Genomic DNA, 24,758 nt, shown 5'->3' on the forward strand with positions numbered 1-24,758 from the left:
CTACTACTTGGCTGCACAACCATTACCAAGGCTGATCCTTTTGCATTAGCAAGTGTAAGGGTGCCAAGATGGAGGCCAAGTTACATATGAATATTCTGTAATAATTCACTAACCCAAGGAAAGACCTAAGCTGTGGTACAGGCGTGGGAGCTAGGGCTCCTTTGATCATCCTCACTTTATCTTCCACTGGATGTAACCCAGTTTTGTCAACTGTCACCCAAGTCGGTCACTTGGGATAACTTAGACATACATTTTTCCCTTCTACAGTGTACACTTGCCTGGGAGAAACATTTAAGCACAATGTCCAAGTTCTCCAAGGTGCTCTTTATTGGTCTTCCCTGTTGTCAGCAAGTCATCCAGATAAATGGCAAGCTGGGTTAGCTATTGTAAAATGTTCTACCTGGCCCGCTGGAAAAGGGTGTAGGCTGATATACCCCATCTGGCATTTTATAAACCCTTTATGGGTATTAATTGTAGTGGGGACTCCTCATCCAGTTGCAATTACAGGGAGGTGTGGCTCATGTCCAGCTTTGTAAAGGACAGTGCCCCTCCCCCCCCAACCTTGTACAAGTCCTTTGTTAAGGATCAAGTATTTATCCAGCTGAGAGAAGTGGTTTACTGTTTGCTTAAAATCCCCATGAAGGCAAACCGAGCCTCAGGTTTCATAATCAACTTGACTGGTGCTGCCCATTCTGTAAACTACACTGGTTTGATGATTCCTTCATTCTCCAACCTCCTGCTTTCAGCTTCTACTTTTGCCCTAAAGGCAAATGGCACCGGGCAGGCCTTGCAAAATCTTGGAATTGCTGCCCCGCAGTGGGTTTGGCCCCTTTGGTAATCCAAAACCCTCCCTGAAAAACTCCTGGATATTTCGAAAGGACTTTACTGAGGCAGCCATTTTCTAATCAAAAACTATTGAACCATTCTAGGTGAATCTTTCTCAACCAGTTCCATCCCATTAGGCTTGGGCCTGGGCCTTTTACTACCATTAGAGGTAACTGCACCTCATAGGAGACCAGAGCCGAACTGATACCCTTAATCTGCAACGTTTCCAAGTATGTTCTCAGCCTAGCTGAGGTCTTGCACAAACTCAAGAGCTGGAGTCCTGACAGAGTCTTGTTAAAGGCAGATTTTACTACCACATCTATACATATATAAGCTGCACGAGCATTGACCTCCATGGGACCATTTAACTAAACATTTAATTTTAATGGGTTCCGATTTGGATGTCACTAAACAATTTAATTGTTGTAAAGCACCTGTAGGGGGAACTTTCCAGGGTGAGCGCTGTCCTGGTACTGACCTACAAGTTTTCCTACTCGAGTCAGGCCTTATAGGACTCCTTTGCTATCTCAAGTCTGCATACTGGCAATAGCTACAATGGCTTGCCAGCCCAGATCCTAAAGAACTTCTTCACCATTTGGCCAAGGCTCAGCTTTGTGGGATTCTGCTTTGGGCTGGCCAGGGGTCACTCTGCTGAGGATATGCTCTGCATGAGGCTTTGCAATTGCCTATACTTTAATGGTGTTCCCCAAGCTCAGTTGGACAGGTGAGGGAGCCCACTTACATTGGAATGCCCTGTAGCTCCCATGCTCTGCTTGCTGCATTTTCTAATCACCAAACTAGTAGTGCCTGTTTGAAGTCCAGTTGGGCACTTCTGCATGGTTACATCATTAAACCCACGTAGCAAGTAGTCTCAGCATCTCTTTCAGGGTTGACCCAAAATCACATTCCTCTGCCAGTCATCTCACCCACATCCAAAATCCCAATACAGATTTCCCCCAGTTCTCTAGGTCAGAATTCACACGACACTGTGTTATAGTCCAACAAGTTTATTTGAAATCAAGCTTTGAGCACTGTCCTTCACCTGACAAAGGAGCAGAGCTTGTGATTTCAACTAAACCTGTTGGACTATAACCCTATAACTTCCAATTCTGTCCACCCCAGCATCTCCACATCCTGGTTCTAACAGCCCAATAAGAGGGTCTCAGAATTAGAGGAAGTTTGGAGGTCATAATGTTCCTTAACTAACCCCATCAACTCTTGGAAATGTCATTTGCCTGGGGGAGTGGGGAAGAAAAAAAAAAAAAAAAATCACATTCTTTCCACATACTGGGTCCAATCTTCGACAGCAGGATCAAACAAGTCAAGCTTCCCAAATAAAGATATGATGCCAGAAATATTTACTCCAACTCCAAGATGACTGTTGCAAGCAAATGTTCTTCAGCCACATACTATCCCACTCACCACTGAAATAACTGCACAGAGGCCACTATCCCATCACCAAGTCAACCTTTATTTGCTTGTGCACAGCACACTGGCTATAACCCAACCAGCTCAGAGTCAGTCCCCTGAACTGAGGAGATTGTAAATCTCCTGGTTATATTGGTCAGCCAGGGCTTTTCTAATTGGCTCAGATTAACAACCCCAATCAAGTATCTCATAGTCAACAAGATCCACCTAGTTCCAATCAGTACAGGGATTGACTGACTGTGATGGAGCCTCCTGACTGATCATCATTCCGCCCCTTCACTCGTCTAAGGTCTTACTCCCCTTAGGCTTTGAAACATGGCTATTTGCATGAGGCACATGTGGTTTGTTTGCTGTGTAAGCTGCTGGACATGCTGCAGGTGTGACATTGATTTAACACAGCGTCGTACACCACCAACTCCATCTCCTTGACTGTTTATTGCTGGCAAACACAACAAGCAGCCTAACTTTCTGTCTGCACTAAAATGCAAGGCAAGGAAGAACTGTTGTTAGCCTCTAAGTTTTGAATGAAGCAGCAATACATTAAAAGGCAAGACAGAGATGCTGTAAGCATCCAAGTACAAAACCCTGTTTTGTAGCTGGTGTTATAGAGAAGTTCACATCCACAGTACATCTCCAGGCATGGAAACCTCACTCTGCTAGTTCACTGGATCTGAAAATAGAACATAGAACAGTACAGCACAGTACAGGCCTTTCGGCCCACAATGTTGTGCTGAACTTTTACGCTAAACCTAAGGTCTATCTAACCTCCATCGCTACCTTATACTATCATCCATATGCCTATCTAATAGCCGCTTAAATGCCTCTAATGATGCCGACTCCACTACCCTCTCCAGCAATGCATTCCACACCCCTACCACTCTCTGAGTAAAGAAACTACCTCTGACGTCTCCCCGATATCTACCTCCTTTCACTTTAAAACTATGTCCCCTCGTAAAAGCTACCTCCACCCTAGGAAAAAGTCTCTGGCTGTCTACTCTATCTATACCTCTGATCATTTTGTACACCTCTATCAAGTCACCCTTCATCCTTTGTCGTTCTAAATAGAAAAGCCGTAATACTCTCAACCTTTCCTCGTAAGACCTTCCCTCCATTCCAGGCAACATCCTGGTAAATCTCCTCTGCACCTTTTCTAACGCTTCCACATCTTTCCTGTAATGAGGTGACCAGAACTGGACACATTACTCCAGATGTGGCCGAACCAGGCTTTTGAATAGCTGGAGCATAACTTCACAGCTCTTGAACTCAATCCCTCTATTAATGAAAGCTAACACACCATATGCCTTCTTAACAACTCTATCCACTTGGGTGGCAGCTCTCAGGGAACTGTGAACATGAACCCCAAGATCCCTCTGCTCCTCCACACTGCCAAGAATCTTTCCGTTAACTCTGTATTCTGCTTTCAAGTTTGTCCTTCCAAAATGAATCACCTCACACCTTTCAGGGTTAAACGCCATCTGCCACTTCTCAGCCCAGCTCTGCATTCTATCAATGTCCCTTTGTATCCTAGAACAGCCCTTCACTCTGTCCACAACCTGACCCACCTTCGTATTATCCGCAAACTTGCTAATCCACCCTTCCACTCCTTCATCCACATCATTTACAAAAATCACAAATAGAAGAGGACCCAGAACAGATCCTTGTGGTACACCACTCATAACTGAGCACCATGTTGAATATTTTCCGTCCACTACCACCCTTTGTCTTCTAAGGGTCAGCCAATTCTGAATCCAATCTGCCACATTTCCCCCTATCCCATGCCTCCTTACCTTCTGCATGAGCCTACCATGGGGAACCTTATCAAATGCCTTACTTAAATCTATGTATACCACATCCACTGCTCCACCTTCATCCACGTGTTTGGTCACCTCTTCAAAGAATTCAATAAGGTTTGTGAGGCATGATCTACCCCTCACAAATCCATGCTGACTATCACAAATCAAACTGTGCCTTTCCAAGTGATCATAAATCCTGTCTCTCAGAGCCCTTTCCAATAATTTGCCCACCACTGACGTAAGACTAACTGGCCTGTAATTTCCAGGGTTATCCCTGTTCCCTTTTTTGAACAAGGGAATGACGTTTGCCTCTTTCCAATATTCCAGCACTATACCCGTGGACAGTGAGGACAAAAAGATCATCGCCAAAGGCCCTGCAATCTCGTCCCTCACTTCCCGTAGAATCCTTGGATAAATCCCATCAGGCCCGGGGGACTTATCTATCTTCAACTTTCTCAGAATTCCTAGCACATCTTCTTTACTAACATCAACCTCCTCTAGCCTACCTGCCTGTTTCACAACACCCTCCTCTACAACTAGGTCCCTCTCAGTTGTGAATACTGAAGAAAAGTATTCATTAAGGACCTCTCCTATCTCTTTAGGCTCTGTGCACAAATTCCCTTTACAATCCTTGATCGGCCCTACCCTTTCTCTGGTCATTCTCTTGTTCTGCACATACGTGTAAAAAGCCTTGGAGTTTTCCTTGATCCTATCCGCCAAGGTTTTCTCATGCCCCCTTATAGCTCTCCTAAGCCCTTTCTTCAGCTTCCTCCTGGCTAACTTGTATCCCTCTAGAGCCTTTTCCATTCCTCTTTTCCTAAACCTTACATACGCCTCCTTCTTCCTCTTAACCAGTCGTTCAATCTCTCTCGAGAACCATGGCTCCCTCACTCGACCGCATCTTCTCTGCCTGCTAGGGACAAACATATCGAGCACATGCAGTATGCATTCCTTAAACAATCTCCACATCTGTGGTGCTCTTCCCTGACAGCATCTGTTCCCAATTTATGTTACCCAGTTCTTGCCTAACTGAATTGTAATTACCCTTCCCCCAATTGTAAACTTTACCCTGCCGCATGTACCTATCCTTATCCATGACTATCGCGAAAGAAACAGAGTTATGATCGCTACCGCCAAACTGCTCTCCTACCAACAGGTCTAACACTTGGCCCGGTTTGTTGCCAAGCACCAAATCCAAAGTGGCCTCTCCTCGTGTTGGTCTATCTACATACTGTGTCAGGAATCCTTCCTGAATGCACTGGACAAAATCTGCTCCATCTAAACTATTACAACTAAAATGTTTCCAATCAATATTTGGAAAGTTGAAGTCACCCATGACTACAACCCTGTGACTTCTGCACCTTTCCAGTATCTGCCTCCCAATCCGCTCCTCTACTTCTCTGTAACTATTAGGGGGTCTGTAAAAAACCCCCAACAAAGTGACTGCTCCTTTCTTGTTCCTGACCTCAACCCAAACTGACTCTGTAGATATATCATTCTCGAACTGCCTTTCAGTAATTGCTATACTCGCCCTGACTAGCAATGCCACTCCCCCACCTCTTTTTCCACCCTCCCTATTTCTTTTAAAGCATCTAAATCCCAGAACTTCCAACAACCATTCCTATCCCTGAGTTACCCAAGTTTCTGTAATGGCCACAATATCGTAGTTCCAAGTACCGACCCATGCTCTAAGTTCATCTGCTTTATTTCGGATACTTCTAGCATTGAAGTATACACACCTCAAACCATCTCGGTGTCTGCAATTATGCTCCATCGCCCGCATTTCTTTTATAAACCACCTCACTCCCTGTTGTGTCTGTTGGAAGGCCAAATACCTCATCCTCTGAATTGTAAATCCGGTTCCCCACCCCCTGCCAAACTAGTTTAAACCATCCCGTACAGCTCTAGCAAACCTCCCTCCCAGGATATTTGTGCCCTTCTGCTTCAGGTGCAACCTGTCCTTACTTTACAGGTCCCACCTTCCCCAGAATGTGCTCCAATTATCCACAAAATGGAAGCCCTCCCTCCTACACCAGAAAATATACAGTTAGAGAGCGAAAGATAGCCAAATACAGACAGTAGAAATGAAGACCCAGCTGATTGTCTCTTAGCAATAATGAAGGAGAAATCAAGCTTAGAAACTGGAGGAAGAAGAAAAATTGGATGGATGAGATGTGGACTGAGGAGGAAGAGTTTAAAGAAAACCTTAAGGTTTGTCTGGAGAATAAATGCCAACATAGCTAGTTGGACAGCATGGCTCACTTCTGTGCTGCAGACTTTAGTGAAGTCAATGTAATGCAAGTACGTTGTTTTGAATGGATGCTGTTTGCCTTTTCAAAAAGAAGTCCATGACATTATAAAAGCACTGCCCCAAATTTTCAGCAACACTAATGCTGTAATTAGCATTTTTTTAAGGTACAATTTAAATATCCTAAGGCAATTATTTCTTTTCACAGGGGTGGTCACCCATATCTCACTGGCTTAGCAGTGGCTGGAGGAGCTTACTACCTTGGACTAGAAGGTGCGATAATTGGACCCATCCTATTATGCATACTTGTAGTTGCCTCGAACATATACAGTGCTATGTTAATGAGTCCTTCGACTGCATTACCAACTCCTTCACAGACTCCTTGGCCTTTGCAAATACATCGGTAAGTTTTTGCAAGAATTTTCACTAAACTAGTCTATGATAATTTTTCTGCACTGCTAGAACTCAGACAGTATAGAAATGTTTATTGAAGTATATTACTTAGAATTGATTAAAAAAAAACAAAACTGCAGATCGTAGAGATCTGAAACAAATACAGAAATTGCTGGAGAAACTTCGCAGGTCTGGCAGCATCTGTTTTAGAAAGCACTGTAAACATTGAACTTGAACTCAGAGCTGTACAGCTTGGAAACACACCTTTCGGTCCAACTCGTCCATGCCAACCAGATATCCTAAATTCATCTAGTCCCATTTGTCAGCATTTGGTCCATAACCCTCTAGACCCTTCCTATTCATATACCTATCCAGATGCCTTTTAAATGTTGTAATTGTACCAGCTTCCACCACTTCCTCCGATAGCTCATTCCATATATGCATCCCCTCTGCGTGAAAAAGTTGTCCCTTAGGTCCCTTTTTAGATCTTTCCACTCTCACCTTAAACCTATGCCCTCTAGTTTTGGACTCCCCTAACCCAGGAAAAAGACCTTGGCCATTCATCCTATCCATGCCCCTCATGATTTTATAAACCTCTATAAGATCACCCTTCAGTCTCTGATGTTCCAGGGAAAATAGCTGAAGTCTGTCCAGCCTCTCCCTACAGCTCAAACCCTCAAGCCCTGACAATATCCTTGTAAATCTTTTCTGAACCCTTTTCAAGTTCCACAACTTTCCTATAGCAGGGAGACCAGAATTGCACACGGTATTCCAAAAGTGGCCTAACTATTGTACTGTACAGCTGCAAGATGACCTCCCAACTCCTATACTCAGTGCACTGACCAATAAAGACAAGTGTACCAAATGTCACCTTCACTATCCTGTCTACCTGCGACTCCACTTTTAAGGAACTATGAACCTGCACTTCAAGGTTTCCTTGTTCAGCAACACTCCCCAGGACCTTACCGTTAAGTGTACAAGTCCTGCCCTGAATTGCCTTTCCAGAATGGAGCACGTCACATTTATCTAAATTAAACGCCATCTGCCACTCATCAGCCCATCTAATCAAGGTCCAATTGTGCTCTGAGATAACTTGTGCTGTCCACTGCACCACCAATTTTGGTGTTATTTGCAAACCTACTAACCATACCTCCTGTGTTCACATCCATATCATTTATATAAATGACAAAAAGCAGTGGACGCAGCACCGATCCTTGTGGCACACCACTGGTCATAGGCCTCCAATCTGAAAAGCAACCCTCCACCACCACCTCCTGTCTCCTACCTTCGAGCCATTCTTATTCAAATGGCTAGCTCTCCCTGCATTCTATGTGATCTAACCTTGCTAACTAGTCTACTATGGGGAACCTCGTCAAATGCCTTACTGAAGTCAATATAGATCATGTCCACTGCTGTGCCTTCATCAGTCCTCTTTGTTTCTTCTTCAAAATATGTTTTGAGATGTCCAGCATCACCACCTCTGTATTATGAACATTTTTCAAGATGTCACTATTTATTTCCCCAAGTTCTTTCGATTCCATATCCTTCTCAACAATAAACACTGATGCAAAATACTCGTTTAGTATCTTGCCCCAATTCCTGTGGTTTTCAGTACTTAGAATTGATAACTACTTTACAATGTATTTAAGTGTTTAGAAAATGCTGATCCCTCTCCATACCCTTGTCATTTGACTATGCCCTCGCATTGCTCATTTCCTTTCTGTATCCCACCAGCATCTTTATTTCTCCCCTGCACCCATGTTGGTACTCATCCCCTCCCTGACAGAGCATCCTCTCTCTTGCACCCCGACGAGGCTCACCTTTCACCACACCACCACCCGACAGGGCGGTTTCAAGATGTAAAGGTGAGTTGTGTGGGATTGCAGGGTGTGAGTGAACATTGTTGACAGGGAGGCTGAGCAGTGTTGGAGGTGATGGGTCACTAAGAAACTAAAGTCAGCAATTTGAAGACACGCCTCAAGGTTTGTCCTAACTTCATAGCAAATAAGGTTACATGGCGTCACTGTAACTATGCTTTGATACTAGGACTTTTGATAACTAGGCCCGCCGAGTCTGCTCATTTTGATAACTAGGCCCGCCGAGTCTGCTCACTGCTAGATTGAAACCTGACCCAGGACTGGAAAGTGCAAAGGCTGCAGCATTAAAGAGGCGTGGGGTAGTTTAAGTCATAGTCAGTGACCTGCACTACTCCTAAGTTGCTGACCGAAAAATCTGCATTTATTGTTGTAAATATTCAAACTGTGTTTTAAATTGAAAGTGAGACTGCATCAGTAGAAAGCAAATTCAGGATGGGTATGATAGGGAATTAATTCAATGGAAGACCAATGGAAGCTGAATTTCACCCTCTGCTGAAAGCTGACTTTTTGCTAAGTAACAAAAGAACAGCATCGAATAAAATGAATTCGATCTTACCAGGTCTATTGATCAGGATAAAATTGCAAGGTTTAAATAGGTACCACTGCAGTTCATAATCCGTTTGCAGTCCATTCTCAGTACTTTGTGGCATTTTATATAGTAGCATACAAGTTAAAACTCATGATTAAAAGGAACAGTAACAATGTGAATACAAAATATGCTCAGTAATAGGAAACAATGTAATGATCAATGTATATTCTTCAATCTTGAGGAAGATTTGCTGTGGAGTTCCCCAGCGGTCATTATTCAGACCCTTGCTTTTCCTGATGTATATTAATGATCCAAACCTTGGTTTGCTGGGGACAATTTCCAAGATTGTGGATGATGAGAATTTGAAGCACTGTAACCTGCGGAGGACTGTATAAAACTGCAAAAGGACATGAGCAAGTTAGTGGACTGGGCAATGGGTGGCAGGTGAATTCAGAGCAAAGAAGTGAGCTAATCTATTTTGGTAGGAAGAATGTGCACTGTATTGTGTACATTTCTAGGCACCACACTATTGGAAGAATGTAAACGCAATGGACAGAGTGCAGAAAAGATGTGTGGAAATTTGTAGATTCATACAGTGCAGAAAAGGCCCTTTGGCACATTTGAGTCTGCACTGACATACCTGCCACTAAAATTGCGCTAATCTCAATTTCCTGCACTTGTCCAATATCCTTGAATGTTATGATATTTGAAGTACTTATCCAATTTTTTTTATAGGTCGTAAGGTTTCCAGCCTTCACTATCTTCCCGGGCAGCGCATTCTAGATTCTCATCACCCACTGAGTGGAAGAAGTTTTTTCCTCAAATCTCCTCTGAATCACCTGACCTTTAAGTTAAAACTATACCCTGTCATGATTGATCCCTCAACCAAAGAGAACGGCTGCTCTGTATTCACCCTGTCCATACCCCTCATAATCTTATGCACCTCAATCACATCCCTGTTCAGTCTTCTCTGCTTTAAAGAAAACAATCCAAGCCTATCCTTTGTCTCCCTTTGGCTCAATTTCTCCATCCCAAGAAACATCCTGGTGAACCTCCTCTGTACCCCCTCTAGTACTGTCACATCCTTCCTTCCTGTAGTGAGGTGACCAGAACTGCACACAGTACTCCAGTTGTGGCCTAACCAATGCTCTCTACAACTCCAACTTTACCTCCTTGCCCTTATACTCTATGCCATGACTGATGAAAGCAAGTGTCCCATATGCTGCTCTAACTATCCTATTCGCGTGCTCTGCTGACTTAAGGAATCTGTGAATAATTGCCCCAAGATCCCTCTGTTACTATAAGCTAATCCAGTGTCCTGCCATTTGTTAATTACTCCCTCATCTTGTTTCTTCTTCCAAAGTGCATCACCTCACACTTATTGGGTTAAATGCTATCTCTCATTGGTCTGCCCATCTGACCAACCCATCTATATCTTCCTGTAACCTACAACCATCATCTTTACTTTTAATCACTCTACCAATCTTGGTGCTGTGTGCAAATTTGCTTTACATTCCCCAACATTTTCATCTATATCATTTATTGATCCTTGTGGTACACTGCTGGACACTGGTCTCCAGTCATACAAATAGCCTTCTACCACTACTGGAGTACTGTGTGCAGTTCTGGTCACCTCACTACAGGAAGGAAGGATGTGACAGTACTAGAGGGGGTACAGAGGAGGTTCACCAGGATGTTTCGGATTCATCTCACCACGTTTCCCTCAATTCTATGTGCTTTAACCTTCTCAATCAGTCTGCCTTGTGGGATCTTGTCAAAAGCTTTGTTAATTCCCACACCTGCCACATCAACTGATTTCCCTCGTTCACACACATGATCACATTTTCAAAAAATTGTAACAAATTTGTTCGGCATGACCTCCCTCTGACAAAGCCTTGCTGACAATCCCTAATTAACCAATGTCTTTTCAAGTGGGTATTAATTTGCTCCTTCAGAATTTTATCCAATAATTTTCCGACCACTGATGTGAGACTCACCAGTTTGTAATTTCCTGGTTCATCTCTATCATCCCTTTTTTAAAACATGGGAGCACATTAGCTGCCCTCCAGTCCTCTGGCCCTTCCCATGTGGCTAGAGAAGAATTAAAAATTTCTGTTAGAGCCCTCGCAATTTCCTGCCCGCCTCCCACAGCAGCCTGAGGGATGCAATTTATCCAGACCAGGGGATTTGTCCGTTTTTAAGCCTAACATAGCCTGCAGTTCCTCCCCATTTCCTATGTTAAACTATGTTCAAGTTCCTCACTGCCCCTTTTCCTGAATTCCATACTTACATTCTCCTTTCCCAGAGTGAAGACTGCAGAGAAGTATTAATTTAACACCCTTCCAATATCCTGCAGCTTCACACACAGGTTGCCTCTCGGACCCTAATGGGCCTAGCCTTTCCCTGGTTAACCTCTTCCCTTTAATGTATTTATAAAATATCTTCAGATTCTTCCTAATCCTGTTTGCAAGTCCATGAATAAGAAACTTCAGTTATGAAGAGAAGTGAAGACTGTTCTTGCAGGCTTAGAGATCTCACGGAAATTTTCCGAATTCTGAGATTTGGATTGAGTAAATAGAGAGAAACTGTTTCTACTTATAAAAGGATCATGAACGCTAGGACATTGACTTGAAGTGATTTGTAAGTGTGATGTGAGGGAAGAACCTTATTGATAAATGGTTTGAGATTAGAATGCACTGCCTGGAAGTATGATGGAGGCGGATTAAATTAAAGCATTCGAGAACATCATACAATTATTTAAATAGAAACAATGTGCATCAGTATGAGGGAAAATACAGGCAAATGGCATTATTTCATAATGCATGTTAGAGTTAGTGCAGACATGATGGGTCAAATGACGTCTTGTTGCATCAGAACAATTCTGAGAGTCTGTAACAAGTCTGTTCCTAAATACTATAAACCTATTCTCCAAATATATCTAGCATTAACCCATGTCATGTTGTCAATCCTGGTATTTGCCAAATATTAAGGTTTTACAGAAAACTTTTATGTCCTGTGAAAGAAACATTTAGTTTGACATTTACAGCTCTCGGATAAGACTTATTTTTATAATAAAAAAGAAGGAATTGTCCTGTTTATTACACTTCAGTTAAATAGAGATGTTCAGTTTACTGCTAGTCTCAATCATCTGATCATAATTCCTGAATTTGGCCAAAACAAGAAATTTGTTAGCTTTTATTTTACCTAAAATAAAAAAATACACAAATAATTTGAAAGTTTTATTTGAATAATAGTAATGAATAAAAATAGACAGGGAATGATGCTTATAATTGATCTCTATAATATTGAACATTTATGTTCTTAAAATTACTGCATCCATGTGTACATTGTGCCTTATATTTCTTCAGGTGTTACTTCCTAGCACTGTTGATTTCCAAGTATCAATATACAAACACTTGTGTTACTGTCTTTTTGCTGCCTCCTCCACTTCTACACATTGAACCCACATGAATCTATATATAGTAAAAATTTGTTCATAAAGAATAATATATGTCCTAATCCTTTTTATATGTTAGGTTTATTAAAGCAGATGTGCATATATTTACTATTTGTTGCTGAAGCAATTTCAGACTCAGTGTAAACTTCCCTTACTGTTTCCTTTGTTGCCTTGCTAGACTGCACAGAACTGGCTTCTCAAGGTTCTGCTGCCTCCATCTCATTCCTCACCTAAGCTGCTGCACAACACCAGTTTGATCTGTACTCATCACCTTTTTAACCATTGTCTAGACTCCTGGACTTCGCTTGTCCTGGCCCTTTGTGTTTTACTCTATTTCTGTCCTGTGCTGATGTTGAATCTGCTGCTGTATATTTCAAATCTTGATGCTAGACACGTTTTTGCTGGATTCTTTGATAATCAGATATTGGCTCATGGTTGACTGTATTCTTGATTAAATTCTTTGTTTTCTAGAAGTGTTCCCACTAATACTCTGCTTTTCATGCAGTCGCTTCATTCAATTCCTCTTCTTGAAATGTCTCCAAACATTTTTATTGATGTCCCAAGTTCTCTCTATGCTGGCTGTAAATGAACCTTTTTCCATTATTGGACCTCAGATTTTAACTTTTAGACTCTGTAATTTTGTCTCTTTTCTGCTGTCTATTCACAACCAGAGCATTTCTCTCCTGGTCTTTTGCTATGTCTTTTCATGAGCATGTGTGTGGAGATTTTGGCAGCTATTACTTCTGATGACTCTTGCACCTTCTCTCCTGTCTCTGCTCTTTATTTAGTCAGGCATGCCATCCTTCATTTCTCACCTCCTAAGCCTGCCCCAAATTTGTTTTCAACAATAACCATTGAGTAAGATTGCCAAATTAGATATATATTGTTTTTGCTTGAGTTGACCGAGCCTCATTTCAAGCAAAGGTCTTGGCATTCAACAGAGTCAGTTATTTATGAATAGAAGTATACTTTGTCAGGAGTCCCTGATGTTAGCCGTTTAATAGTAGTATCTAGTTATTTTGTCACACAGTGATATTTTATTTTTACAGTTTCCTATCTGAACAGTGACAAGTGCTTGGGAGAGTTAAATAATTAAATCTAGTCAAGATGTAAAATTGAGTTAACCTGATGAGTATTAAAATCAATATTATATGCACTTTGGAACACTTCGAAAACCACTCCTTAAACCAAATAGAACATTTCCAGAGTACATTCATTTTTGTGATTCCATTGTAACTGATTTGATCCTATGACAGTTGCAGTTTTTAGATTTTTTTTTATTCACTTGTGGGATATGAGCATCACTGCCTGGTCAGCATTTCTTGACTGTCCCCAGTTGCCCTTGAGAAGGTGGTGTTGACCTGCATTCTTGAATCACTGCAGTCCACGTTCTGTAGTTTAAACCTGTGGAATTTTGACCCAGTGACAGTGAAGGAACTGCAATATATTTCCAAGTCAGGCTGGTGAGTGGCTTGGAGGGGAACTTGCAAGTGGAGGAGTTCCCAAGTATTTGCTGCACAAGTCCTTCTAGATGAAAGTGGTCATGGGTTTGGAACGTGTTGTCTAAGGAACTTTGGTGAATTTCTTCAGTGCATCTTGTAGATCTTACACACTGCTGCTACTGAGCATCCGTGGTGGAGGAAGTGGATGTAGCGCCAATTAAGTGGGCTGCTTTGTCCTGAATGCTGTCAAGCTGCTTGTGTGTTGTTCGGGCAGCACTCATCCAGGCAAGTGGGGAGTATTCCATCACACCCTGATTTGAGCCTTGTAGATGGTTGGACAGGCTTTGGGGAGTAAGGAGGTGAGTTACTTGCCATGGTAACTTCGCATACTGAGGTCCTGTAACACACTGATCCCACTCTTGCACGCAGTGTTCTATAAAAGAAATTGAAGTACATAAACAATATTGTTCTTTTTTGTTAAAAGAGTTATCTTTCCACAGGAATTTAAAATAAACTGTGTTCAAAATAATAGCTGAAGAATATTGGTTAGTGCAGTTGACCTGTTGATAGCTATTGTTTCTTCTTTGTTTTGTTGTTTCAGGCCGTTTGAGGATAATCCTGAGGAAGCAAAACCTGGTACTGAATGACTGTATACGTTTCCCACATTAGTCAGAGCGTGTTGGCTGATCTATCTGCTGCTTCCTGCACTGAATTCACAGTTGTGGCCTTCCTGTACTCTCCAAAGATGAATATTGCATTAGCTCATGCTATGTAGGAAAATTACTTCTCACTCATTTGGGTGATTAATGTAACTCCCAAGGATACAGCCGAGCATTTGGGAGATAGAGAATTCATTATTCCTGGATGTAAGATAAATTATAAATGATCAACAACTGCAGTTCCACACTTGACTGCAAGAAAGTTTGAAGTGCTGTTTTTCTGATCTTTTAATGTATGTTCTAAGGGTGTTTCAGATAACTTTCATTGTTATGGGCTGATTTGAAATTGCACAGTTGCTGAAATAGTGAAAAAACAAAATTGTATGGCTTTGTTTTTGCAGTTAAATGCTCTGGCACAGTAAGGGATTAGTGTATTTTCAGGTGATCTAATTGGGTCTTGAAAATTTCACAGTTAAACTCTCTTTAATCTCCCCTGCCCCCATTTGGAAACCAGAAAGTGTTCACATTGCGCTAGGTGCATCTGAGATTCAAGTATAAACTTAATATAGTGGAATAACTACACCATTTGAGCATGGAATTTATGAAACCATTTTTTGTTTCTTTGAGGATGTTTTAGTTTTCTCCTCTTGGTATTCCCTCCTGGGCCCCCAAGTGTCTTGTCATTGTGAGGTTATTGTAGGTTCCTTAGGTTCACCCTCTGGATGCTGTTCTTGATTTGTTGGCAGAAAATCAACCAGATCTACTTGATGAAAGCACCTGAATATGCATTATCTTTTTAACTCTTATCTGAGGTACACTTATTATCTATTTGAAATCACTGTATTTATGATTAATTCAATATGGATGTAAATCTATAATTTTTATTATTGCACAATGTTGCCACACATGCAGGCTTGTGGCTCAATTAGAACTACTGTTATACATGCTTATTGAATGTTGTTACAATTTTATAGCATATAGAATCTTTGCTTTCTTACTCCTGTGTCTGGCAGAAAAGCAAATTCTCACAGATGTCTATAATAAATTGGATTATATCCAGAATTTTCAAAGCGAGATTGTGAACTAAACAGGCTGGTGCTGGCTTTTGTGTTCAAAGTGAAGACTTCAGGCAGTGGCAGCACCATTAAGTAAATGCATGAAAAAATTAAATTAGCCACTAGACACTGAAAGATTAGAAATTCTGGAAGTTGTCCATCTCCAGAAGTCTGTTAGGACAAGGTTCCTAAAATGTAGCCCAAATTCCAGGAGGGCTTATGTGAACAATAGGAACTACTTGGGTCCTGACTCTACAGAGCCAGGAGGATTTCAGCATGTTTTCCTTGCTGCTCAACTGGGGGAAGGTTAACAGAGCGGTTAGGATCTTGCCATAACTGCTAATCTGTACAAAAACATAATCTGGCTGTTTCTTCATTCTGCTACTTTGGAAATAACAATCAGTCTGTTAGATCTATAACCACTTGGATGTGACACATAGTATCTCCATTAAGCATTTATTTGACAAGTATGCCTTGTTTATAATCTGTACTACATCCTGTACACTGGGCAGCATCTCCAAGCTTCCTAGGCAAATCCAGAATTCCACTAATGTCATTGCCAAGATTGGCATTGCAGTAATGGAGGAGCAGGTGTCAGCATGTGGTAGAATAATCACTTGGCGCTCCACCCTGTTGGAATTTCTAAAAGGCCAAATAGGAGAGAGTACTGTTGGGAAGTAGTTATGCCTGAAATTCTTTGTCCCACACAAGCTGACTGGCATTAATGTCATGTAAAACCAGTGCCAACTATCTAGGTGCATAACCTTGAATAAATTACAAGATCTGTAGCAATGAATATATACGTTAAGACATGTGATCAGCCATAAAAATAATTAAACTGAAACCCAACTCTATTGCAATAATACAAAAAATTGTCTATATAAGTTCTAGATCTGTTTTCAAACAGTTTTTAAGTTATATTAAGATTTGGGGAGAGATGTACATTGAAGCTTTGACCCTTCTGTAAAAGTCGGTAAAGAATTGTTTCCATAAATATTGTGTAGAATCAACAAACATATTCTAGTCCATTTAAAAAAAAAAGTAGTGATTATACATAGGTAAATGCTAAATCTTCTTACCACACACCACATTTTAATAGAGGCAGAGATCACAAAACATTTGTAGAGAAAATACATTTCATTTTCAAAGGATTGAAAGGTGTGTTATTTTAAAGCTGTCTTATAAGATTGAGATAAAAAAATCAAATGGCAAAGATTGGTGACTTTTAATTTGTTTTTGTTTACAAATGCTAACAGATGAATGAAGTCATGTTTATGCAGTATATCATAGAATATGCTTATTTGTTTCTTCCTCATTTTTAATCTTCAGGGATTGTACTTGGAAAATAATTTTCTAAGGTTTTAAGGCGATGAACATAATCATTTGATAGTCCAGAACTTGTGTACTTTCTCAGCAATACTTTTTTGTCAAAGCTTTGCCTGAAGAAGACACCAGTTAATGATAACTGAGTTTTGACTTGACTTTATTCGTTCATTGGATGTGGGGTTTGCTGGCTCGCCAGGATTTATTATCAATCCCTAGTGGTGTGACGTCACATGTAGGCCAAACCAGGTAAAGGCAGCATTTTCCTTCCTTTATAAGACATTAGTGTTTTTCCAACAATCAACAAACTTTTCATGATCATCACTAGACTATATTTTGTTTGGTGGGATTTGAAACTGGGTCCTCAGAACATTACCTGGGTCTCTGGTTCAGTAGGGCAATGATAATACCACTAGGCTGTCACCTCCCTCTTGCTGATTGAAACAGGTGCAGTGTGTGTTTATGTTTTCTTTTTTGCCTACAAAGAGTTGGATCTTGAGTGTGCTACCAATAGTAGCTTCCAGCAATGATGAGTAAAATGGCATAAGAATTTGTGCTGCTGTGTTGCTAGGTTTGTAGGCCGTACATCCCAAAGACTGATGGATTGTATCAAGCATCATATACCTTCAGCTGTTCACAATAAGCAATGTACTAACTGTACCCAATCAACCCACACTTGTAAAACTCAAAACAGTGTCCAACATTAAGCACGATTCCACAATTGAATATTTGCTGGATAATTTGTGCGAAGAATTGTGCTGGCAACCAATTTAGGATTGTAGATTGTTGCCTTATCACAGAGAACGTGAACACACACTGTGTATATTTCAACTCGGCAAGGGAGAAGTGATGACCTAGTGGTATTATCACTGGACTATTAATTCAGAGTACTGGGAGAATTGTTTCAGTCATTGATGCGAAGACTGTACTTTGGGAATCAGGTATGAGGGAAACCAAATTTGTACTGATAACATTTTCCAAAATTCTATTATCACACTTAGTCATGGATGTTTGATTCAGACATTTATTACATTTACTATTTTTGTTTCTTGTCTTGATTTTACAACTCTGCTGCCTAAAAATCATTCGTTAATTCAACTCCAACTTATTTAGGTATGCCACCCCTGCCTGTCTTAGCAGTGTGTTGTATTTATCAGATTTTTCAGACTGTTACTAACATTCTTTATTGGTAGAACAACTAATGCTGTTTAGTTGTGATAGAGGTAAAAGATACTCATTTATACAGACCATTTTTTCAGCTACCTGATTCCAACTTTAATGAATGCATTTCACTTGGTCTGCAATGGTGATTTAATTTACAGAAATATAATCTGACGTAACAAGTTTTAGTTATATCCCATGTTGATGGAGCAACTCATTCGTTCATAAAATTACTCAAGTTCTCAGTGTTCATACAGGTTCCCTTGGGCATGTTGCAAGCAGCTGCATCCGAATGCAATATAAAAGCTCTAGAAGCTGATGAATCCTGATTAAAGAATGCCAGTTGTGTCTAAAAGAACAGTTTTTTTTTACAGTATGCAGGTAACTTATTTTTGCTTGTAAAATTTACATTGGTCCAAAGCTTTGAATATTTGCAAAATTTTTGGACCTGAAAAACTAGCATTGTTTATACATTTTTGTTTTTATTGTAAAATAAACATCAAATCGCAAAATGTAAAGCATGCCCAATAATTGCTCTTCAGTTGACTTTTTTCTCTGGCTTTCTGAGATATATGACTAAACAGATACTTTGCAGAACATTACAATACACTGAAGTTTAGATTTTATTTTAAAATATTTGAACCACACCTGAATACATTTCCCACTTAAAACATTTGGATGATGTACAGCAGGTACATTGATGTGCTGGAGAAGTACCACTAGTGGTCCTTTTGCAAGATCTGCCAAAAGAAATGCTGTTTCAACAACAGCAGCAGCCTCTCCCAGCTAAAATTCCCAACATTGAGGTGGTAATCACTCAAAACTATCTCTGTTGGGCAGAGCATGTAATTTGTGTACCTGTTCCCAGACTCCCAAAGCAGCTACTCAGAACTCAATTGCACGAGAAAGTAAAGAGGTGAATTGTTGTAGGGCTGTCCTCAAATATCCATGAAGAGGAAAACTATCTTGCCCACTCATGGCAGTCTACAGTCTGTGACCAACCAAAATGACGCAGAATCTATAGAATGTGAATTGGACTTCCAAACCATCTCAGAATTCATTAAACCACCATGGAAACAAGTCATCTGAGGGACTGTTGAAAGAGAAGAGTTCTGAAGAAGGGTCATACCAGATTCAATGTTAACTATGTTTCCCTCTGCACGGATGCTGCCAGACCTGCTGAGTTTTTTGCAGTGTTCTGGTTGCTTCAGAATTTCAGTATCCTTGGCATTTTGCCTTTATTACTAGAGATGATATTTGCAAGTCTGTTGGTCACTAAACTGGTCATTGGTACTATAGTATATGACAAAAGATTCGTAGTCAGACTAATGTCTCCCAGTCTCTAATAAGAAGTACTTGTTATTTTCACAAAATATATTTTGCCAATCTCATCTTGAGAAAGTACCCAGTTTCTGTAAGTAGTGAAGATTGCTATAAGGTAATGCAGTTGAGGTCAGAGTTATGAGTGCTGGCAAAAATTAAGTCTGATGATGCAATATACTTTTCAGTCAGTTTTCCTGCCCATTTAAAATTGTTTTAATATACCCATCCAAATAAACTGGCTATTGATGGTTGCTAGGTACTGTTCCCCACGTGAAAACATGTTTATACATTTAGACTTCATGGGTAGCTCACTTGAAACTTTATTTTATTTTATCCTATTCCCATTGTAATTTCAAAAATGCCTTAAGTTCTGTTGGAGGGCACTGTACTATGTAGTTCTGTTTAAATTTTAAATACTGTAGGGTTCTCAACAGTGTGTAAATTCACCTTGCAAAAGGGCAGTGTTAGGAGGCTGCAAATGCAAGGCATCAGGTGCGGTCAGGGAAGTAGCTGAAGAAGAATAAAGTTTCTGCGGGGCAAGTTCATGAAGCTCTAATGTAAATGACTTCTCAATTTGGAATTTTACTTTTCTGCATTAATTTCATTGACTTTGTCCCAATGTCCTCAACACACGTGACTTTACATGCAATGTTTTCTGTCTTTCGTGTTATATTTGCAAATCCATCAACAGTGCCAGCTGTTCGCAACCTTTTCAAGAATACTCTGTACAAACAACTTTAGTACCAGTATACTTTTAATAAGTAAACATTGTCTACATGCTCCAAATGTTTTCCATCATAGTCCTGATATGCAAACTGAATTGAGATTGGTGCTCTAAACTCTAGCTTCTAGATGCTTTCACAGTGGTAGAAGTGTACGGACTGGCTAGTTAGCAAAGTGAAAACAAGGTTTGATAGTATAAAATGATCTTACTTTCAAAAGAGCCTGAAAGATCAGGCTTTCTTGGCGCTTCAGCTGAGATACTATGTAACCTGACTCTGGTGCCAAACTCCCCTCCTTGCGTTCCTCAGAATTATTTGTACTTGTGGACTGAATACAGTGAATTATTCTGTACAGTCCTGGCATGAGTGCCTATTCTGTGCCTTACCATCATCTGATGTAATTCAAGAAAAACTATGCATTGTATTCTGCCAGTCCTGCTGAGTACTCTTTATATCTAGTTTTTAGTGTAAACTTTTCAGGTCTTTTGTGAATGAGCAAAAGGGAAAAACAGAAACTGCCACTAAACTGCACCAAATATCCTGCTCAGCCTCCTTTAAAGGTTACCTCTTGTCTCTTGGTCCAGGACACTTAGGTAGTTGAGAAATTATTTTGGAGTTTTCTGATTGTATCAAATTAGTTTTTTTCACAAATTGAAAGGATAAACTTGCAGAGAATGTAGACAGATTAATAGAAAATACTTGTTGCTAATAAATGGAAATGTTAATATGGAAATACAATAATTTGGCAAACCTTCAAACAATCAATAGAGGAAGATTTAAACTTTAGGAATGAGGTACATAGATTTTTAAACTGAGTTCAAGTGTGAAAATAGATAAATGCAAATACTATTCTGGATTTTATGCAAGGGGCTACTATACTCTTGTTTCTTCACTCAAATGTCACCCTTACTTTTAGTGCCATAAAGTTTACAATGATTAAGACTGTGTTCCAAAACCACTGACTTGTTAATACATGAACCCTGATGTCAAAACATAAAACATTGAAATTGATTTAGCTAACCATGTATCACAAGCACTTTTACGTCCAACAAAATTATCATAGTTGATATTCTGTGCTGGTGGTGTTACTGGGCTAGCAAGACAAACTGGTATGCCATCTCTTGGAAATTTTAGAATTTGAACTTATTTTGAAATATCTGAAATTGAAAATCTAGTAACAAATTGACCATGAAACTATTGCCAAAAAAAATCCAACTAGTTTGCTGATGTCCTTTCAATAAAGAAACCTGCCATCCCCATCCTTGCACTGTCATCCCTGTATGTGACTCCAGTGTGACTCTGGTCACACAACAGCACTGTTGACTCCTGATTGCCTTCTGATACAGCCTCCTAAACCACTTGGTTGTAATAAAGGTAGAGGTAATGTCTCTTGCCAGTGATGGCCGCACCCTCAGAGTGAATTTAAAAAAAAACTTAATGTCTTTTCCATAATAACATTGAGGTAAGAGTGCTGCAGGGCAATCTGAAGCGGGAGGGTGAACAGCCAGAAGTTGTGGTACTTATTGATAAAGAAAGAATTGAAATCCTGCAGCAGGGATTTATAGATTAATGAGGAAGATTACTAAAGTTATAATCTCTGAAGTACTTCTAGTGTCATCCGCTCCTAAGTAATGTAGTATGAAGATGATCAGATGAACGTGAGACTAAAGGGATGGTGTAGGAGGAGGGCTTTGGTTTTTTGGATCATTGGAACACCTGGGGTAGGTAGGACCTGTACAAACAGGTCAGGTTGCACCTGAACTGGAATGGGTCTAATATCCTTGCTGCGAGATTTGCTTGTGCTCATGGGGAGGTTTTAAACTGATTTGGCAGGGGGATGGGGTACAGACCAGATATACAGTCAGGATCAAGGTCCAATCAGATAAAAAAGGAATACTAGAATAGCCCAGCAGGTGGAGAAGATATGGATGGGATAACACATAGGAAGTCCAGAAAGTTAAATTGTATCTATTTTAATGCAAAAAGCTTGATTGGTAAGGCAGATGAAGTTAGAGCATTGATCAGTATGTGGAAATATGATATTGCTGCAATCACTGAGACATGATTGAAGAAAGGACAGGACTGGCAGCTCAACATTCCAGATGTAGAGGTTTCAAGCGGAATGGGGGGGGGATGGAGAGTAAGAAAGGTGGGGGTGTTTCTTTAATGAAAAAGGAAACCATCACTGCAGTAATGAGGGAGGATGTCATAGAAGGGTCTTCAAATGAGGCTATCTGTGTAGACTTAGAAATAAAATTACCTTGCTGGAATTACACTACAGGCCTCCCACAGAGGAAGAAAGAGGGGCAGATATGTAGACAAATCACAGAAACGTGTGAGAGGAACAGAGTTATAGTTGTAAGAAGTTTCAGCTTTCCTAACATTAACTGGGATCGCCTTTGTGTGAAAGGGTTAGGCAGGATGGAATTTTTAAAGTGCATCCCAGAGAGCTTTTTGGAGATGGTCCTACTAGAGATGGGACAGTGCTAGACCTAATCCTAGAGAATGAAGCCAGTCAAGTGATTGAAGTTTCAGTGGGCAAGCATTTTGGTGATAGTGACCATAATTCAATTTTTCAAAGTCATTATGGAAGGAATGAAGATAGAGCAGAAGTTGTGTTTCAATTGGGGGAAGGCTTATTTCAATATGTTAGACAAGATCTGAAAAACATGGACTGGGAGCAGCCACTTGCAGGCAAGTCTACATTCAGAAAATGGGAGTGTTTTACATGTAGTACAGTGAGAATTCAGGGCCAGCGTGTTCTTCTAAATGTGAAGGGCAAGGACATTAGGACCCGAAACCCTGGATGTTAAGGGATTTTTGAGAGTTTGATTTTTTTTTGAAAAGTGGAAGCACATGTCAGATACAGTACATTAAAAACAGGGAAGGCGCTCCAAAAGTAAAGGAGATTGCTTAATAAATGAAATTAGGAGGCAAAGAGGGGACACAAAATATCCTTGGCACATGGGTTCAAGAAAAATGCCAAAGCATTTAAGGAGCAGAGGAAGAGTTGGGACCTATTAGAGACCAGATCCGACCTGTATGTGCAGCCACTGGACACTGGTGAACTCAATTTAATACTTTGCATCAGTATTCATGGAGGAGAAAGACATTGTAGCTAGGGATAGAAGTTGGGATGTTGAGGTTTTAGAAATAATTAAGATTAATAAGGAGAAGGTATGTAGATGTTTTAGAAGGCATAAAGGTTCCTAAATCGACAGGGCCTGATGAGATATATCCCAGGCTGTTATTGTGGGGTACAAAGGAGGAGATTGCTTGGGCCCTGACAGATATATTTAATACTTTGCTGCCACAGGTAAAATGCCAGATGACTGTATGAATTTTTTCACCCAGAAAGGTTTGAAATATAGAGCTGCCTGAGAGAGTGGTGGAGGCAGATAATCGCAATATTTAAGAAGCATCTGGATGAGTGCTTAAAATGCTGGGGCATAATAGGCTCTGGACCAAGTGCAGGTAAATGCGATTAGTGTAATTTGGTGTTTGTTGGTTGGCATAGACTTGGCTGGCTGAGGGCTTTTTTTCTTGCTGTATGAATCTTGACTAGTTGCTCTCTGAAATAGCAAGACTAAGAAGAAAACCTGATGATTGGGAATCAACCATCTTTTGATTACCAGCATGACCTTATAATATGACAGTCTGATATTTTTTCTTTTGAACATCTAACTTTGGTTCTGGTTGAGGTTTTTGTGCTGTGAATAAAAGACCTGGAAAATACCTACAATGTTGCTTGCATTCTTTGCAACTGCTAGAAATAAAAAAAAAACTTTTAATTGTATTATTCAAATCACCTGTTTCATTTTATTCTAATGTACTAAAAGCTAAGATTGCCTTTTTTATTAAATAAGCATACATTTTGTTAAATTATGTTCGCAATTCTGTTAAATATCCTTCAAATATGTACATTCCAATTTTATAGTGCTTTAGATGTAATTATCAAAATTTGATTCCATCTACCAAAGTCACTATGCATCTCTTCCTGTCACTGGGGACATTACATGTAATTGAAATCAATATATTCATTTTGGAAATATAATTTTGGCTTTACCCATTTTTTTCAGTGTGTATCATCTCACAGTAATAAGGATTGGAAATGGAAACACCATTATTACTATTCTACACTGGACAAACCTTTCAAATAATAACGTATCCAAGTAGGGTGGTTAAAATAATATCAATTTGAGTTTAAATGGAAATAAATCTTGAAATGGTTTCCAATATTAATATGATTTATTAATTTCTCAGGGCAACAAGCTGGTGTGTTTTATACTTGAAAAAAGATTGATCTTGCTTCACTGAAAATAAATTGTTAGCCTAGTCAGGGAGTGACTCAAGATCCTTGTGTAGAAATCTCTACACCACAGGTATGTTTGCCTTTGCTTGTTTGGTGACTAAGGTGTGTGCGCAGCTGTTGTAGAATTGGTGGGAGAGGAGTGTGGACAAATATATAAAAATAAATGAATAGTGTGAGGCAATAACTACTGATAATCTGTGAGAAATTCTCC

General features: G+C 40.1%; 1 protein-coding gene across 1 annotated transcript in view; it reads left to right on the forward strand.

Annotated features, from left to right (window-relative positions):
* Nucleotides 1–24,315, forward strand: part of LOC109924795 (transmembrane protein 245-like) — a 70,244-nt gene extending 45,929 nt beyond the window's left edge. The window contains exons 6-7 of the mRNA XM_048608214.1: nucleotides 6,503–6,697; nucleotides 14,594–24,315. Coding sequence (XP_048464171.1) covers nucleotides 6,503–6,697; nucleotides 14,594–14,639 — 241 coding nt within the window. The 3' untranslated portion in view covers nucleotides 14,640–24,315. The remainder of the gene's footprint in view (nucleotides 1–6,502; nucleotides 6,698–14,593) is intronic.
* The last annotated feature ends 443 nt before the right edge of the window (nucleotides 24,316–24,758 follow it).

This window comes from Rhincodon typus, chromosome 2, assembly GCF_021869965.1.
Source record: "Rhincodon typus isolate 14 chromosome 2, sRhiTyp1.1, whole genome shotgun sequence".
Classification (NCBI taxonomy): domain Eukaryota; kingdom Metazoa; phylum Chordata; class Chondrichthyes; order Orectolobiformes; family Rhincodontidae; genus Rhincodon; species Rhincodon typus.